At 34.1% G+C, this 18,553-nt stretch overlaps 1 protein-coding gene across 1 annotated transcript in view; it reads left to right on the top strand.

Annotated features, from left to right (window-relative positions):
• LOC145277913 (fibrocystin-L-like) overlaps nt 1–18,553 on the top strand; it is a 401,092-nt gene that overhangs the window by 209,025 nt on the left and 173,514 nt on the right. Inside the window, exons 29-31 of the mRNA XM_080129971.1 lie at nt 3,135–3,270; nt 6,832–7,012; nt 16,141–16,385. Of these exons, the coding sequence (XP_079986097.1) occupies nt 3,135–3,270; nt 6,832–7,012; nt 16,141–16,385 (562 nt within the window). The remainder of the gene's footprint in view (nt 1–3,134; nt 3,271–6,831; nt 7,013–16,140; nt 16,386–18,553) is intronic.

Below are 18,553 nucleotides of genomic sequence, written 5' to 3' on the forward strand. Positions count from 1 at the left end.
GACGAATTTTCATTGTAAATGTTTTACAGTAGAGTGCCATAGATTGAAGCTCAGTCGAGCACTTGCCATGAAAATAAGGATAGAGTAAAGAAATACTAGCAAGGTCTCTTTTGTGAAAAAGAGGTAGTGGAGGGGGAGGAGAACAAGATATTGCTCACTTGACTTCGAAATCGATGTTGCACATACATGACAGACAAAATTATAAGTCAACAAAATATAATTTTGAAAACTAAAAAAAAATAACAAAAAAAAACATGTTTTTGTCGCCGTAGTAGCGACGCAGATGATGATGACCAGTCACTCATTGTATCATGACTTCCGCTATGAGAGTTCGTGTGAGACGCTGCATGCAAGCAAGTGCAATAATCATTATACGCAGTGTGTGTGTATATATTTCTCGTGGTTGCATTATGAATGCAGAAAAGTTCGATAGTAGAGAATTTTGTGCGTATATACTAATACTTTTATATACTAATACCTTTATGTACTAATACTTTTATGTACTAATACTTTTATGTACTAATACTTTTATGTACTAATACTTTTATATACTAATACTTTTATATACTAATACTTTTATATACTAATACTTTTATATACTAATACCTTTATGTACTAATACTTTTATGTACTAATACTTTTATATACTAATACTTTTATGTACTAATACTTTTATATACTAATACCTTTATATACTAATACTTTTATGTACTAATACTTTTATGTACTAATACTTTTATGTACTAATACTTTTATATACTAATACTTTTATGTACTAATACTTTTATATACTAATACTTTTATATACTAATACCTTTATGTACTAATACTTTTATGTACTAATACTTTTATGTACTAATACTTTTATGTACTAATACTTTTATATACTAATACTTTTATATACTAATACTTTTATATACTAATACTTTTATGTACTAATACTTTTATATACTAATACTTTTATATACTAATACTTTTATGTACTAATACTTTTATATACTAATACTTTTATGTACTAATACTTTTATATACTAATACTTTTATGTACTAATACTTTTATATACTAATACTTTTATGTACTAATACTTTTATATACTAATACTTTTATATACTAATATTTTATGCACTAATACTTTTATATACTAATACTTTTATGTACTAATACTTTTATGTACTAATACTTTTATGTACTAATACTTTTATATACTAATAATTTTATGTACTAATACTTTTATATACTAATAATTTTATGTACTAATAGTTTTAGCTGTTTGCTGGTTCGTATGTATTGGAAATTAATTTTGAAGACAATTTAAGATATAAGTGCGATGTCACACATCCTAGTAGTGTAATTTAAGAATGTGTACATATTTTGATTTTTAGCATATCTAATATATAAAAGCCTATATGTCTGTCTGGCTCCATATTTTCAAACTCTATCTCCTCCGAAACTTAAAGTTTCAGAGCGGTGTTAGGGGCTTCAAATGATTGATTGTTATCTTTTTTACGGGCCGTTCTTTTATCGGTCATTCACCGTTTAAAATAGTTTTTAAGGGCAGAAATGAGTCAAAATTGAAAAAAATTGTTACACATTTTGTACATTCATCTTAGTTTATTTTTTATGTTTAATTTTTAACCAGTTCATGTGCGTGTCACGTTGGTACAGTGGTAACGTCACCAGCTTTGAATGATAGTTTCGGTATCGATTCTGACTGATGGCATCCAAATACATTTTTTTCTTTTGAAATCACGACTCTATAATAATATATTCGAAATTTGGACAAATAAAAATATCATATTTAAGCGTATTTTACGCCCGGGCAAAACTCCCCCCATCGCTAGTCTGTTTCTATAGTAATAGCACTATTCAAATGTTATCATAAAAATCAACACCAGCACGAAAAATTGCTGCTGAAAAGAAATATGGTGGTCATTTGAATATAAAGTTGCTTATGAAAAAACTGAAAATGATCCTATTCGAATAAAGTTTTTTTTTTTCTGAAAGCAAGTTAATTCGTTCAAATGAATTTATATCTATCTTAGCTAGCGATGGGACGATTTCAACATTTCATTACTTTCCACGCATGTTGAATACTAGGTTGTGCAATAATGCGTTTACAACTTAGCATACAGGCGGATTATTCCCTCTGCGTTGCTCTCTATCAGTCTTATTCCACAACTAGCAGTTCAGCCCGGCTTTTCTCGGGCCCTATATACTGTTCATAACTTGCCCAACGTGTGAATACACTTTAAGTAAGATTTCAAATGTTTAGACCAAAAATTGTCTGAGTAATTTCGTAGAAAACACAGAGTTAAAGTTTTTTTTTTTTTAATTTTGACATTTATTATTTTGGTCTCAAATCAAAATACAAAGTTTTACCCATGTCCAAGTTACCTACATCTAAAATTTCAAGTCTCTTTCAACTTTGACCTTTGGCAGCCAAATTTTCACCCCAAAACTGATTAAAATGTTTGTCGCATGTCTGAATACTCGTTATGTATAAATTTCAAATGTTTAGACCCAAAATTGGCTGATTAGTTTGCTAGACACCGCAAAAGTGTCTTTTTTTTAAAACTTTGATCCCTTAACAGCTCGAATTTTCGACCGAAACCGATTAAAAAGCTTGCCTTATCTCTGAATACCGTTTATATAAAATTATATAAAATTTAAATGTCTGAGTAATTTGGTAGAGACCGAGAAGGTCAAATGTTTTTAAAACTTTGACCCCAATTTTGACCCCTTAAAATTTATTTTTGGGGGCTCAAATCAAGTTATAAAGTTAGATCTATGTCCAAGTAACCTAGATTTAAAATTTCAAGTGTTTAGCACAAAAATTGGCGGAGGAATTTGGTAGAGTTTTCGAAAGTCAAATCGTTGAACTTTGACCCTTTGACAGTCAAATTTCTGTCCGAAACCCAACCAAAAAGATTTTCCCAAGTCTCAATACTCCTTATGTCAAATCTTGAGACTGTAGACCGAAAATTGACAGAGTTATTTGGTAGGGAAATGTACACACGCGCACGCGTACACACACATACACACACACACACACACATTTTCACTTTTATAGATATATAGATTGACAGAATTTCTTTGCTCGTAGATTTCAGAGCGCAACGTGTTTCTCTTTCAGAAAGACTCAAGTTACACTCGACGGGTGCACGTCGAAATAGACAACAAGACAGACGTCGAAGGCGGGACCAATTTCACATACACGAGCCCAGTTGGAAACGTCACCAATGTTAATATATCAAGCGCAAAGGTGACGGGTAAGCGATGCTTTATTTATTATCGTTTCTCTGTTCTTTCTTAAAATGCTAAATTCGTATCATCTGAACTAGTGTAAGAGACGTAAGTCTATATAAAATGAATATTAAAAACGATATTTCTCAACATAAGGCCAGAGTAAGCATAATGTAATGGAAAATTCCATTTTAAATTAATAGACTAAAGTTATTCCTTAGTTTTTTGTCTAATATAAAAGTGTAGTAACTGTTCTGACACTGCGTGATTCAGTGAAGGAGAACTTCTTCTAGACTTATATTATTTGAATTATTCAGATTACGGTTTTTATCGTGGATTTTATTTTCGCAAGATTTCGGTCGATATAACCTCCGACCTTCTTCATATGTCTCTTGTCGAACTTGGGCATCTTTCTGTCAAGTTGAGAATCTGAACGGAATTTCGACGGGAGTAACATGTTCTTGTTCTGTCAGCCATCATCGGGTAGAAATCTTAAGTAATTCGCAATTGTATTCTAAGTATCGCTCGCACTAAGAATTAAACGTTCACAAGATACACCTGAAGAAAGTTGGAGGTTACATCGACCGAAAAGTTGTGAAAATGACAGCCAAGATGAGAAGAATCCAAATGATACAAATCGTCAATCCTCATCTAAAAAAAAAAAGAAAAATCAGAAACGTAAACTGAGACCATTTTTTATTTTTGTCCTAATTTTAAGTGCCCTTTTTTATGGAGAGTAGCTGGATTTTCAACGCTTCTACACTATTTGGAAGGAGATTTCGGAAATCGTAAAACTGAATTTCACATGAAAACAGTGGTATCTACGTTTTCCCCATATTTTTAAGATGATTATATCCTAAAATTACGAAAATCGATAAGCTAGAAAATTATTTATTAAAGAAAATATGAAATAGAATTTGATGAAAACAATGGTAAAACAGAAGAGTTCAAAAGGGAGCTAATTTTCCGTTTCCATTTTTAAAAAATGGCGGCATTTTTTCACCTGCTAACACGATTAAAGTTGTTTCTTTTTTTAATAATTCAATAATATTCAGGTAATTTTAACTGCATAATTTGGAAGCTACTATTGTAACTTATTAGAATTGACAAAAAAAAAATCAGTTAAAACCGTTGTTTTTATCTGAAAACTCCATTTATCGACTACAAAATTTCGTCCCAATTCTGTAGAAGCGACGGGTTTCCTTTACATTAAAAACGCGACCTTGTGTCTTACTCTGTCCTCGTGGGCTGGTAAGTAAATAGGAGCTAGAGTTATGACTACGTTGCAAGATGTAACATTATAGGAGGAAGTACGTGGCAAAGATGATTAATAGATACTGTCTTTTCGACTTATGGCGTCAAGGTGATCAGACATTTTTTAAAGGCCAATCACACCCTACAGGGGTGGGTCATTAACTTTAAGCTCATTTCGATGTATGTTTATATAAATTGCTGAAACAAGTAACTTGAATCCCAAATGATGCAAATGATGGTGTTATTTCCTGTTTTATTTTTTTAAATTCTTCCAATTATTACACAACTGTTCATCTCTCTTTAATGGTAACAGTAGTAGTCGTAAAAAATGTTACGTTTTTATTTCCTCGTTGTTTTCTCTGTTTCCAGCTGCAACAATAAAGGCAATATAAAGCAACAAATAACTCCATTATCTGCTCTGGGATCTGGTTTATATTAGATATTAATTCACGAAGAGCATGTTTAGTTGAACTGCGTCTTTCTCTTCCAACCAGCGTAGAGTGTTCACTCAGACTTTTAACTCAGAACTTTTATCACTTTTCTGCCACTTATTTCTTCCTCCTATGTCATAATTGCCGGCACACGACAACCTAACTTCTAATTGACTTCTAACAGAAATCCGGTGTTCTCCCCCCCCCAAAAAAAAAACTCTCTGTGGAATAAATTCTGTTTTAAAAAAAAATAGCAAAAAATAATTATAGTTTATTTATCTGTTGGGTAAAAAAAAATTCACAAAAATTAATCTTTTATTTTTGTTTTCCAAAATTAAATCAAAGTTTTTTCGATAAACACGCTTCACCGCCATTTTTTTTTGAAAATATAAAAGTATAAAGATGAAGGGAGATAAATCTAAATTTTGTGAAATAAGGGAAATAATTAACAAAATTTTATGTTCTTTTCTTATACGCTATTTAGTATTCGTGAGAGCAAGTGATTTGTGGGGACAAGAATGAGAGAGCAAGTAACTATGATGAATGTATATACATATAATTTTGTATCGGCAAAAAACATTAGGAACCATGCTTTTATGCAAAAAATAATTTGTTTAAACTAACGCTGAATACAAACATGCCTACTTTTTTAGCAGATTATCAAAAAAAGAAGTTACTAAGTTTTAGAATAGTATGCATTGTTTTTTATGATATTAAGTTAAGTTCTATAAATTGTTAAAACAGATATTCTGTTAAAAACATCTTTTAGATTTACATGAGATTCGAACTCTGATATTGACATTGTAAAAACTGTTAGGTTGTCTCCCTTTGTATTAAGTTATGTTCTTTGTTTTTTGTTTGTTTCTTTTTTTTGCTTTTTTTTTTTGCTTTTTAAAATAATTTTACAAAGGAGTCATCACTTATCAAGGCCCAAAGGCCATTTGAGGATAAGGGTTTATGAATGTACAGTAGTCAAGGGGAACATGTCGTAGTCATCGTTAGTAGTGGAAATTTGGTAAATTTAATTACTTAAGGGGACAGCCACTCAAGAATTTGTTTTATTTGGACTTGAAGACAACCATATTGTAGTCAGTTTGAAGCAGGAAAATGAAACAGTTCCACAGGCGTGCAGTTTTAAGAAAGAAGCTTTGTTCATGGAATCTACTTTTAGGTTTAGGCACATATAAAGAGTGTGGGAAATTATTGATAGTGTTTTCAGCTAGACGAGTATTTTTCATGAAAGTTATAACAGAGGAGACCATAGATTGGAGCTCAGACGAGTACTTGCATGAAAATAACGATAAAGCAGAGACAGGCTCGCAACGTCTAATCTGTGGGAAAGAGGTTGCAGGGAAGAGAAAAGAGCATCCCCCACTGAGCTATGAAGTCTATTTTGAATTCTGTCAAGGCAGGATAAGCTATTCTAGCAGTTCTTTCCCAGATGTGGCAACAGTACTCTATCCTTGAAGGTGTTAAGTTTTTAGAGTTATTTCCCTTGCTCGTACTTGTTATTATTGTGGATTATTGACTGCAAAATAAAGATGGAGGTTTTGATAAACGACTGTGTGTCTGTGATTGAGGTTATATGAAGAGTAAATCAACAAAACCTACTTTCTTTATTATATGTACACTCTATATCCATTTTTTTTCAACCAATCAAATGTTTCTATTTGCGTTGTAATTGACACAAAAACAGTATAACCTTTTTTTAATAATACTACATAGATTTTTTTAAGATACTTGCATCACAATCCAACGTACACTAAATACCGGTTTATTTAATGAATAAAGTATTTCACATGAATTTAGCAACAATGTTGTTTTCCAATTGTCAATAATTGGTAAGACTAATTCTTTAGGGTATATGAGTGTTTAATATTAATCTGAAATAATCTTTTGCAGGAGGAGAGCCTATTCTGCTGACCGGCACTAATCTGGACAGCGCGTCTCATTTGGAGATTGGTCATGCTCCAGCAAACATACTGTTGGCAAACGCAACGAACGTGTTGGCTATTATGCCGGCACAAGAACCGGGAGTACATAACATTCAGCTCACTATCAGCAATGGATATGCAGAAATCAGGTAAGGAAATTTATACTATATCGTGGCTTTGTAGTCTGTGTCTCTAAGGCATGTAACTGAAAACCAAGACCTATACAAAGATCAAATGAAATTTTTCTGAAGTAAAGTTTTACATGGAATCCAACAATGATATCCATTTTGCAATAGAAAGTTGTGCAATAATCTTAAGGGTCTGTGTTGGCACCGGACATCCATAAATGTCAAAGACAGCACTTTGTTTTATTTCCAACGAAAGCGAACAGGTAATACTTGCTGTGGTATTAACTCTGCTGGTGCTTATGTAGTTTAGCAAAGATATTATAAAAAACAAAGATACCCGTTATGGAATGAAATTCTTATAAGAAAAAAAATCACTTAATTCGATCAAGTATTTTTTTTACGAAGGAAAATCAAATTTTGTCAGATCCTCCGCGACGCAGATATCTTGGCAAATATAGCTACAAAGAGGAGGGGCCAGTGGAGAAAACTCCATCTGATTCTTGTTTTTCAAAACGCACATTAAGTTCTAATAATTTTATTAATAAGTTTTCAAACGATTTTTCAAAAAATAAATAAATAAATAAATAAAACAGAAAGAAAAAAGGAATACTTATTTAAAAATGCGTTTAAGCAAACTTCAAGAATTAGATGGAATTCTATCTTCGTATCTAAATTTGCCAAGATGCCTGTGTCACGAGGGACATCGCTAAAATTTGATTTTCCTTTGTAAAAAAATACTTGATCAAATTAAGTGATTTTTCTTTTATGAGAACTTTCCGTAACGGGTACGTACATAATAGATATTTTTCTTTATGTTCGTTTTTTAGTAAGTTTGCTAAACTGCATAAGCACCGCCCTGCTTCCACTGAAGGAAGAGTCTTACAGGAAATATCAAATTCACAAGCGTTTCCAGCCGCATGTGTATCCTGGTCATCAGAAGATGACATACAGCACCTAGAATTTCCAAATGGTCACCAATTTAATATTGGCCAGGTTCAACGTTACTTAATTTCAGCGATCTAACAAGAATCGGTGTGTAAACGCGATTAGACCGTATACTTATTTTATGGTGTTTTATTTAATTCATAACAAAACTGTGGTTAACGACACGGGCTGAAAAATATTGGTATGCAAGTTCGAATTCTGTTCGTTACACAGAAACAATTTCATCAAACATACATTTAATTTTATGCCTAAGCCCCTGGAAAAAACGAAAATAAAATGACGAAAACAAACCACACAGTCACTATAAAACAAAGAATGCACTCTTTCACCTTTTGACTAGGATCAAAGTGCAGGATCTGTTCTAATACTACACTTCAGCTTTTCCGTCGTTGATCAATGAATAAGCCTTTTGGAGATAATTGTTGCTTTTGTCTCAATCTACAGTATCTCTTTTTTATATAGGCATCACCACATTATCAAGGCAGAGAGACCAATCAAGGATAAGGGTTAAAGAGTGTACAGTAGAAATTGGACAATATAGTAATCATTAGTAATGAAAATTTGGTAAATTTGATAACTTATATGGAACGGCTCATCAAGAACTTATTTACGTTAGACTTTTTAAGGAATTGGATTTTCTACGGATTTAACAACTGACTTTGTGCCTAATGTTGCTCTCTTGATGAGACAAGTAAATAGGGACTGCGTGTTGCATAGGAGTGGATGTTATTATTAGAAGTACCAAATATGTGCGTATGTTATATACTGGTGGTATTATTAAGATGACGTATATTCTGCATTGTTGTTGTTCGTTTTAGGAGAGTCTTAGTGAGAGATTAGAGTCTTAGGGTGATATCTAGAGACAGTCTTAGGAGTGTTCATGTGTTGAGTGTTCATATGTCTTAAGATGTTCATGTTGTAAGAGATAGCATATTGGAGACATAAACAGGTATATATAAAGAGAGAGAGAGAGAGAGAGACAGTTCTGTATATATATAACAGACAGTGTACATGTTACTACAAGAAAACCAATTCAATGAGAGGAGATTTATGAATATCTTGATAGATAGACCGAGAGATAGTGCATTTGACATTTGCATTTTGGCAGTTGTGCATATAATATAAACATGTTACCTTTCTCGTTGTAATGATGAACACAGAAGACGCAGATGCAAAACCACATGATGATACGTTTATTTCTTCTTCGACCGGTCGGACATGATTTTGTATTTCAGGGATTCAAAGTTGTTACATGGTTATCTCTAAACCCCCCTCGCTTTCAGAGGGTGCCGAGAATCAGTCTGAACCTATCTGCTACTTTGATCTGACTGATCTAACTCTCCCTAACTAACTTCGAACTCTTTCCTATATTGAGAACTCGTAACGTCATCGCATGACTAAACATATGCTCATAAAGCATGTTGGATGACATGCGTCACGTTGCCAAACTTGACATGACCCTGAGTTCAGCAACCTATTTTTCAAATAACATGTTTACAATTTCAATTGACGATTAAATTCCTTTTTTTAATTTTCACAGAAACAAATTTCATTATTACATTATTTTTCCATATACAGATATGTAAGCTAAACAATTGCAATTCCTTATTTCAATAACATTCTGTATTTATTTTAACTTATGATTGGAATTTTCAATTTCAAATCTAGCTTCGCAAGCTCGAATTCTTGACTATCCTATTTCATATTTACATTTAACTAATTCCCTATTTTTTTTTTTACTTACATGAAAAGGGGACAGCCCTTTTATCATGTAACATGCATAGCTAGGATCTTTTGTATTTTATTTTTAACTAGCGGGGTTGCCTGGCGTTTCCCGGTGTTTAGGTGGTTTAGTAAGGAGCCCTGGAGGTGGGGGTTAAAAAAATGTAGCGGAGGCACCCGGGTATGTGTAGGTGTTGTTGTAAGGTACCATGTGGCGTGTAAAAAAGTGATAGTAGCGGGGTGGGGGAATCAAAACAACAGAGGTGTTTAAAAAAGTGGTAGTAGAAAGACAGGATCGAACCCGTAACGCGAAGAAGGAAAAAAATCCTGACGTCTTAGTCGATGTCTCCATGGCGCAACCAGAAGCCACAAACGTCAGAATTAACCGTCAATCGAAAAAGGTAACGATCATTTGCTAAAATGGCGACGCAAAAATCGACCCTCCTTGTAAAAAAACGGGCGATTTTAGGGTGAAGGAATTAATATTTGGGGCCAATTTTTCGGTATTTGTCGTCCGAAGGTTCGGGTTGAAAACGATACCTGATTTGTCAGGTTCCGTCGCCTCTGTCGAAAGTTTTTGCGAGATATACAAACCCACACACACATTCTGCCCTTTATATATAGAGATAATGGGTAATCGCTTATCAAAGAGATTGTCAACTGAACGATGAATGATACCATGAGAGGATTTGAAACAATGAGTAGAATGAAATTCTACCCACTGTTTATTGATTATTTCAGATTTCAGATTGATTATTCCGGCTCAACAAGACTTGAATATAATCATGTTGTAGTCGGTTGAGAAGCAGCCTCACGATATATTTTCCCACATATGGGATGTTCTAGGAAAGAATCTTTGTTCATAGAAGTTCATGGAAGTATCATTTAATTTTTGGTACTCATAGAACTGCAGTTGTAGCTATACGAGTTCTTGCTGTAAATTCTTTAACACGATTGGAGCTCAGTCAATCACTGTCCACGAATGCAACGATACAGTAGAGAGAGGCTAGAAATGTGGATTGTCTGCATATATAATAACATAACTGCAAAAAATCCCCTCTGGACCAAAGTATCGTAGATTTCCAACAACAGATTCCACATACAAATTCAATACATCTAGGTTAATAGTCACTATCTTGTGTAGCTTCAGAACACCATTTCATACACATTAATTCGTGATTATAAAATGCTACATTGCATCCTACGAGTAACACCATCACAATCGCAATATCTTTAGAGGTCGGAGTCCCTACTTTTTCTCTAATTATTTAGTCCTATCACTTCTACCATTTGTCACAGGTAATAATTATACACGTTCCACAAAATCTGATTACACCGACCGTATTTGGTTCATTACATACATATACCTAACATAATCTTTCCACTTTTCGATTCAGAAATAATAATGTCTCCCTCGCCAAAAGCCATCCATTCTGATTGACTGAGCTCTGAAAATTCATATCTTCCGAAATCCAATTCTTCGATTTATAAACGAAAGCTTACTACCATTAAAATATGGCGTCACTTAGAGACATATTAATGCACCCGGCGTCAAGTTTATTAAATCCTTAGTTCATTACAGTAATGTAAGATCGAAAAATACAAAAAAAATCGTTAAACGAACGTTAAATATGTAGTTCAGTTGCTTTCTTTTACAAAGTTTAAAACACGCTATCCACTATAAGAATTTTCTTTCGTCGTCGTCGTCGTCGTCGTCGTCGTCGTCGTCGTCATCGTTCTCGTCGACGACGACGTCTTCGTAAACACAACAATAACTACACAACCCTTGTTCAATAACAGCGACAATTTTAAATGCCAATTCGTTTACAGATTACCTAAAAAACTTTAAATGTCATCAAATTAAGGTGAATGTGAAAGACGGTGAGAAACAACCAATTTTTTTTTTAACCTTGAAAATTACCTTTTGTGAGATATTACCGCTTTATTAAACAGATTACGTCTGGACTAACTTGAATGGGTAAGCTCTCAAATGTTTGTTTGTTTTTTATTATTATGCCGAAAAAATTATGGAAGTTTATTGAACGAAAAATAAAGGTGAATGTAAAAGGCCGTGAGAAACAGCCAATTTTAGAGAAGCCGTCTATATCGAGGATGTTAACTCTGGACTAATTTGAAGAAGTTAGCTCCCAAATATTTGCGTTTTTTACATTATTATGGCGAAATAAAAATGACCGAAGTTTATTTAACGAATTAAAACTATCTTATTTTTTTGCTAACAATTGAACAAACATTTTTTGCTAACAATTAAACAAACATATTTGTTTAAATAAAATTCCATTTTTTTTTCGGAAAAAAAATCGTAATAAAAAAGAAGTGATTATTTTGGAGCTAAACTCTTCAATATAAAAATACATATGAAATGCATCAGTTTGAAGCATTTTAATTCATTCTTTTATTTTCATTACACATTACAGGCAGACAGTAACAACGGTTATCTAATAGACCACACTATCCTGTTGTTATTTGACACGTCAGGTGAAAGCACAGATAAATCACAGCACATAATCAAATCCCTATGTTAAGAATGGGTTTATAGATACTAACGTTGTTACTTCAGCATGGTACATTCATTTTGGCCATGGGCGCTAGTGCCCGCTATTTTACTGTGCCAACAGTGGCTCCCACTAACAACCGTAATTTAATTGTTTTTGATTTTTTTTTACAGGTGGGGTGGGGGGCATACTTCCACCGGGCAAAGCCAGTACACGGGTCCTGCTAGTAAAAATAATGTTCCTGAAAATTTTTGCTAGACGTACAACATGTTTTTAATTGTGGTTGCAAAACTGTTTTGGAGATAGTTTAATCAACGTAGTTCATTGACTAAAGACACTCCTGATGAAATTCTCTACCTATATAAAAGCCAGGTATCTGATGGAGTACTGTTGTCACATCTGGGCTGGAGCTGCTAGAAGCAGCTTATCCTGCTTTGATAGAGTTCAAAACAGACTTCGTAGCTTAGTTTCCCACACTTTTTATCTGTGCCCAAACCTAAATATAGATTCCATGAGCAGAGGAACTGTGGAACTCTCTTCCGTTACCTTGCTTCCTAGGTGACTACAATCTGATTGTCTTCAAGTCCACTGTAAACAAGTTCTTGATGAACCGTTCTCCTATGCAATCCAACTTACAAAAATCTCACTACCTATGTTAAAAACTCTATAATCACACTGGCTATTGTATACCCATTAACCCTTATCCTCGAGTGGCCTCCAGGCCTTGATAAGTGGTGATTCCTGGGTAAAAAAAAGATGAACTAAAGGTTAGATAAAAAAAAAAAGGGACGCCATCGGCATAGCATGGTGGCAATCTTCTGTTTAATAAAACAATGACATTCTGTATTTAGTCTGATGCACTGCAGTATCTGGAATTGGTTCTCCGGATATAGGCTTAGACCTAAGTTTGCTCAGTTGCCAGCCCCCCCCCTCTCAGCGTATAAAAAAATGTCCGACGGAAAGTCAAACCAATACGATCGGAGCTAACGCAACTGCAGAAGTTGCCGGAAAGGTATTGCAGTGCTTCACCATCCGCTTATCGGGACTTCAAACCGGATTTTTGTCTGGATTTACTCCCTTAGCCTTTGTCTTTGTCAAGGCATCCCCAAGACAGTGGATTTATTTGCCCATAACTATTAAAAATTTGAATATATTCCAAAATTGACGGCCCTGTCGGTGGGGCATTAGAATACGCCGACTGCCCCCCTGCAGAGGGTAAAAGTCCCTCAGTGGGGGTCCTGGATATGACCTTAAACTATATCCAGTGGTGAGGCCCCAGCTTGTGGGCTTTGGGGAGTGTGGAGCCATCCTTTAATTACCATTGCTCCCAGGTCCACTCTGACCCGGAGTGGTAGTACCTGTTAGGGTCCCAACTACGGGTTGAATAGAAACCGATGTGAAAACAACAAATATATTCTATTAAAAAAAATTTTCTTCAAAATCTTTGGATTCGGCATTAAATAACTCGAAAAGGGTTGATATGCCGTAAAACAAAAACAACCAACCAACCAACCAACCAAAATTGACGAAAATAACGAAGATCCTCATTGTAATTATAGTTGTATAAAATGTAAGCGAGATCCTTAAATTATGCTTCTTAAGAAGAGTCGAGCGAAAAGAACACGGATTTTGTAACAATGAAAATTTAGAAAATATTTCTAATTTTGACGAAAACTTTCATTTCTTTCACCCGACTCTTTTTAAGAAGAGTCATTTAAGATTTTATAATGAGGATCGCCGACAAAGCATGACGTCACGGATATCGACGAAGAAGTAGAAGTAAAAACTACAGACGCTGACATATGACGTCACAACTATCGAGGTTGACAGGGAAACAAAGGTTTGATTTCAGTTTGCCGATGGCAAATCGGTTGCAATGCGAAAAAAAAAAAACAGAAAGAACTTTAAAAAACGAAATATCCCTTTTAGACCTCTGTTCGCTGTGTCCAGTTATTATTTATATATTAATACGATAAGCGTGTGTGTTCTTTTGTGCGTCACGCTTACATCCGGGTCATTTAATTATTATGTACATCCATTTCTTATAAAAAATAATTTTACCACGAATTCTTCATAAATTTTTGTTTCGGTTTCGATTATAGCTGATGGAACTCAAGTGATTTAATTTTTTAATAAATAATTTTTATCACTAATTCTTTATAATTTTGGTTTCGGTTCCGATTATAGCTGATAGCACTTAAGTCATCTATTTTTTGATAAATAATTTTACAAAGAATTCCTCAGAAGTTTTGGTTTCGGTTTCGATTATAGCTAAAGGAACTAATATATATATATATATATATATATATATATATATATACATTCAAGCTGATGAACACAAGTCATAAAGATATATTTTTGAAATCACAATTTTATAACATATATAAAATCGATAGAACATTAACTCTATAATAATGTATACGAAATCTGCGAGAATTCAAATATCATATTTAAGCATATTTTACGACCTGACTAAATATTTTTGCAGTTTTAACAAAAGAGCTACAATAATATCAGAGTGTCTCCATTTACACTGAACATCTACAGAATGCCAACATCAATATATTACATATGAATCAGTCCCCTGTGGAATTTCTACAGGCTCCGCTAGTTTATCATTAATAAGATAGTTAATTAATTAGTTAAGAGGCTATTCCATGCGTGAACTATTTCTCTCCGATAAACTTAATACTAACCTCAAACGAACGTATTCTATACACGTAAAAAAGTAACCCACTTTGAGAAATGGAAGCATTGCATCTATATTAGATTTCTCTTTGTCTGTGTATCTGTCCGTTCCACTTTTTTCGGAAACTACCGGATGATCTGGGTGATATTTTGTATGGGCCTTTGTTATGATAAGGTGCAACGAACTAAGTATTATGGCATCCGCTTGATGTACAGTTAGAGATTCATAGGGATTAGTATTTAATGCAAAAATGAGCACAAATTTCACTATATTCAAACATTAATCTGGCATACAGCATATATTCTAAGTAAACGTGCTATAACTTTTTATCCTTTTCAACGGACTAGAAAGTATATTTGGTATATACATCAAGAGTGTGAGTTCTGTTATAAAAGTGTTGATATAATTTGAATAAAATGAAATACGCATCAAGTACGCTTGAAAGCCAAATTGCAACGCAATATTACGAAAAGAAACAAATATTTTAATTGTTTGAAATTCATAATTTAAATATATTTCAGAGTCAAACTCCACCCTCGAAATATATTTAAATTATAAATTTCAAACAATTAAAATATTTGTTTATTTTCGTAATATTGCGTTGTAATTTGGCTTTCAAGCACACTTGAAGCGTGTTTCATTTTATTATATTCGGTACATATTTATTTATTTAAAAGCCAGGTATTGCTGCCGCATAAAGGCAGGAGTAGCTAGAAGCAGCTTATTCTGCCTTGACAGAGTTCAAAAAAGACTTCGTAGCTTAGTAGGGGAAGCTCTTTTCTCTTCCCTGCAACCTCTTTCCCACAGAAGAGACGTTACGAGCCTGTCTCTGCTTTATCGTTATTTTCATGGCAAGTGCTCAGCTGAGCTTCAATCTTTGTCCCTCCCCTCGCCGAACTCTCAAGAAAAACTCGTCTAGCTAAAACCACTATCAATAATTTCCCACACTCTTTATCTGTGCCTAAACCTAAACGTAGATTCCATGAACAAAGCTTTTTTCTGAGAACTGCACGCTTGTGGAATTCTCTTCCGTTTGCCTGCTTTCCAGCTGACTACAATATGATTGTCTTCAAGTCCAATGTAAACAAGTTCTTAATGAACCGTCCATCTAAGTAATCCAAGTTACAAAATTCCCACTACTTATGTTTACTACGCTATAATCACATTGACTATTGTATACCCATTAACCCTTCTCCTCGAGTGGCCTCCGGGTCTTGATAAGTGGTGATTCCTGTGTAAAAAAAAATTGTTTATTTATCTGTTTTCTATTTTTGATACAGTGGCAACATCAAGTCCATAAATCAGGCGCTTTATGTAAGCAGTATGAAACCTGATCAAGGTTCTCTCTTTGGTGGCACTTGGCTCACCATCACGGGTAAAGGTTTTGATGTCCATTATGATAAAATTAAAGTAAGTGTCGGACCCGTGCCATGCATCGTCGACGACTTTAGTGATTCTTGGATAAGGTGTCAGCTTGATCACACCGTCAAAACCCACCAAGTCATGAATCCCGGCATTCATCCCGGTAAGATCAGTTTTCTTTCATTTCGCTCGTTCCATCCTCTAAAAATGGCGATAGTCAAGATTGTCTGCTACTTTTGACTTCCGGTTTCTGCTGTCTATTTCGCTGGATAATTTAGACACAGTTAAACAGACAAGAAATCCATTCTTTCCACGAGAAAAGGGGCGGGGGCGTTCATATTATCTGATATGAATATACTCGTTAATCAGAAAGGACCATATCTTGCTTGTCACCGTCGTTCCATCTGCGGAGCAGAAAGCCGGTTATAAAGAGCAGGTAATCTTAACTATAAACTTACAAACGTCTTTATTTATTTATAAAGTTAGCTCTGTGTGTATGTTTATACAAGTCGTCCTAAAATTAACTATTTTGCATGAAATCGATTATTTTTCTCAACCATTTTCTTGAAATATGTTTACCTTGTTAAAATTATACTATGTATAAAATATTAGAGCGACGTCACAACAAATAATTACTTCCAAACCGATCTATCTCCGGCCGGGTCTTTATTTGTCCTTCTTTTTCTCATACCTATTCCTTATCACTCCGTTCCGTTTTTCTTGACCTTCCCCTGCCAACTTACTCTGCTATCTCAACAGACCCAAGAACTCTCATCCATTTTTTCCCATATCTCTACTAAGCCAAGAGCTCTCATCCATTTTTCCAATTTGACCAAACCAACAAAGTTTCCTGTTCTGCACGTATCTTTCGATACTCCAGATTTAATCTTACCCCATCTTTGTATTTTGCATACAGTCGGTCAGTATCATTTTTGCGGTGCAATTTATTTCATCCATGGTGTAGATTGTTCTCGTTCCGTCATTCATATCCGCGTAAACATGTTAATATTTTTATGTCATTATTATTATTATTATTATTATTAGTAGTAGTAGTAGTAGTAGTAGTAGTAGTAGTAGTAGTAGTATCTGTTGTAAGCAATCTAGCCCCGTGGATTAAATAAAGAGTTCAGTTTCAATGTATGTTTTCGAGTTTGATGTAAAGATTTCCGAGTTCAACAAGATACACCTAAAAAAAGGTCAGAGGTTATATTATGAATCTAACAACCAAAACAAGAATGTTTTAAATATATTCGGTAATACGTCTGGCTGAAATTTTATATGGACCTATGAACAGCGAATTAAGTATTATGGTATCCGTTTGATACACAATAAAGGATTAATAGGGATAAGTATTTAATTAGCATAAATTTAACTATGTTATACAATCTGTTACATGGAAAAGGGCTGTCCCCTTTCCATGTAAATAAAAAGAATATTAGATAAGTAAAATAAATTAGATTAGGATAAGCCTAGAATCGAACCCTGTAGTCAAAGTTAAGAAATTGAATGCTATAAATTAAGTCTATTGTTAATTCTTTTAGAAATCCTGATATTGAATATGCCAGTAAAAGAATGAACAATGCAAAGTAAATTTAGGTTAGATTAGAATTGAGGATTCTTTTGTTGTCAAAAGTGTGTTTGGACAAACATAAGTAAAGCCACGTGAAATTGTCCACGTTTGAAAAACACACTTCTGACGTCATAGACAAAGGACATTTTTCCATATTATGGGTTCGGATTTTAGTCAGTCAGCAAGTCAGTCAGTCAGTCAGAGAGAGAGAGAGAGAGAGAGAGAAGTCAGTCAGCAAGAGAGCCAGAGAATTGGTCAGTTAATCCCTCGAAAGCAAAGGGAGAACATTTAGACTATGTAGATCCAAATTTAAATACCTGACGTCATCGACCAGCCGATCAGATGAATAAAGAAGCCATCATTATGTTGTAACTGTTGCCTTTTGTTATCCTTCATCGCGAACGAAAGGTAATAGTGTTTATCATCTTATAATGAACGTTGTGTAACCCTTCGAAGATTATGTATCTCCCCTCCTCTGTGTTAAGAACTGTGCATCATGTCGCCTTCCTCTCAATATATGTTAAGAAGAGCAATCCCCTGTCTGATATATAAATGTCTTCCCCTCAGGAATTGTCACAGTCGTCGTCATGATGCAATATATATAAATGTCATTATATATGAACAAACCAAGAAGAATCCCAGAACGGTATAAATGTCTTCCTCATCATCGTTATATCCGTTATATGTATTGCCCCAATATGAGTCCCCTGCTATTCAACACCATCAATTGAGCATAAAGAATTCCTTTTGGGTCAAGGGGC

This window comes from Euprymna scolopes, chromosome 6, assembly GCF_053919585.1.
Source record: "Euprymna scolopes isolate OS-2025 chromosome 6, ASM5391958v1, whole genome shotgun sequence".
Classification (NCBI taxonomy): Eukaryota; Metazoa; Mollusca; class Cephalopoda; order Sepiida; family Sepiolidae; genus Euprymna; species Euprymna scolopes.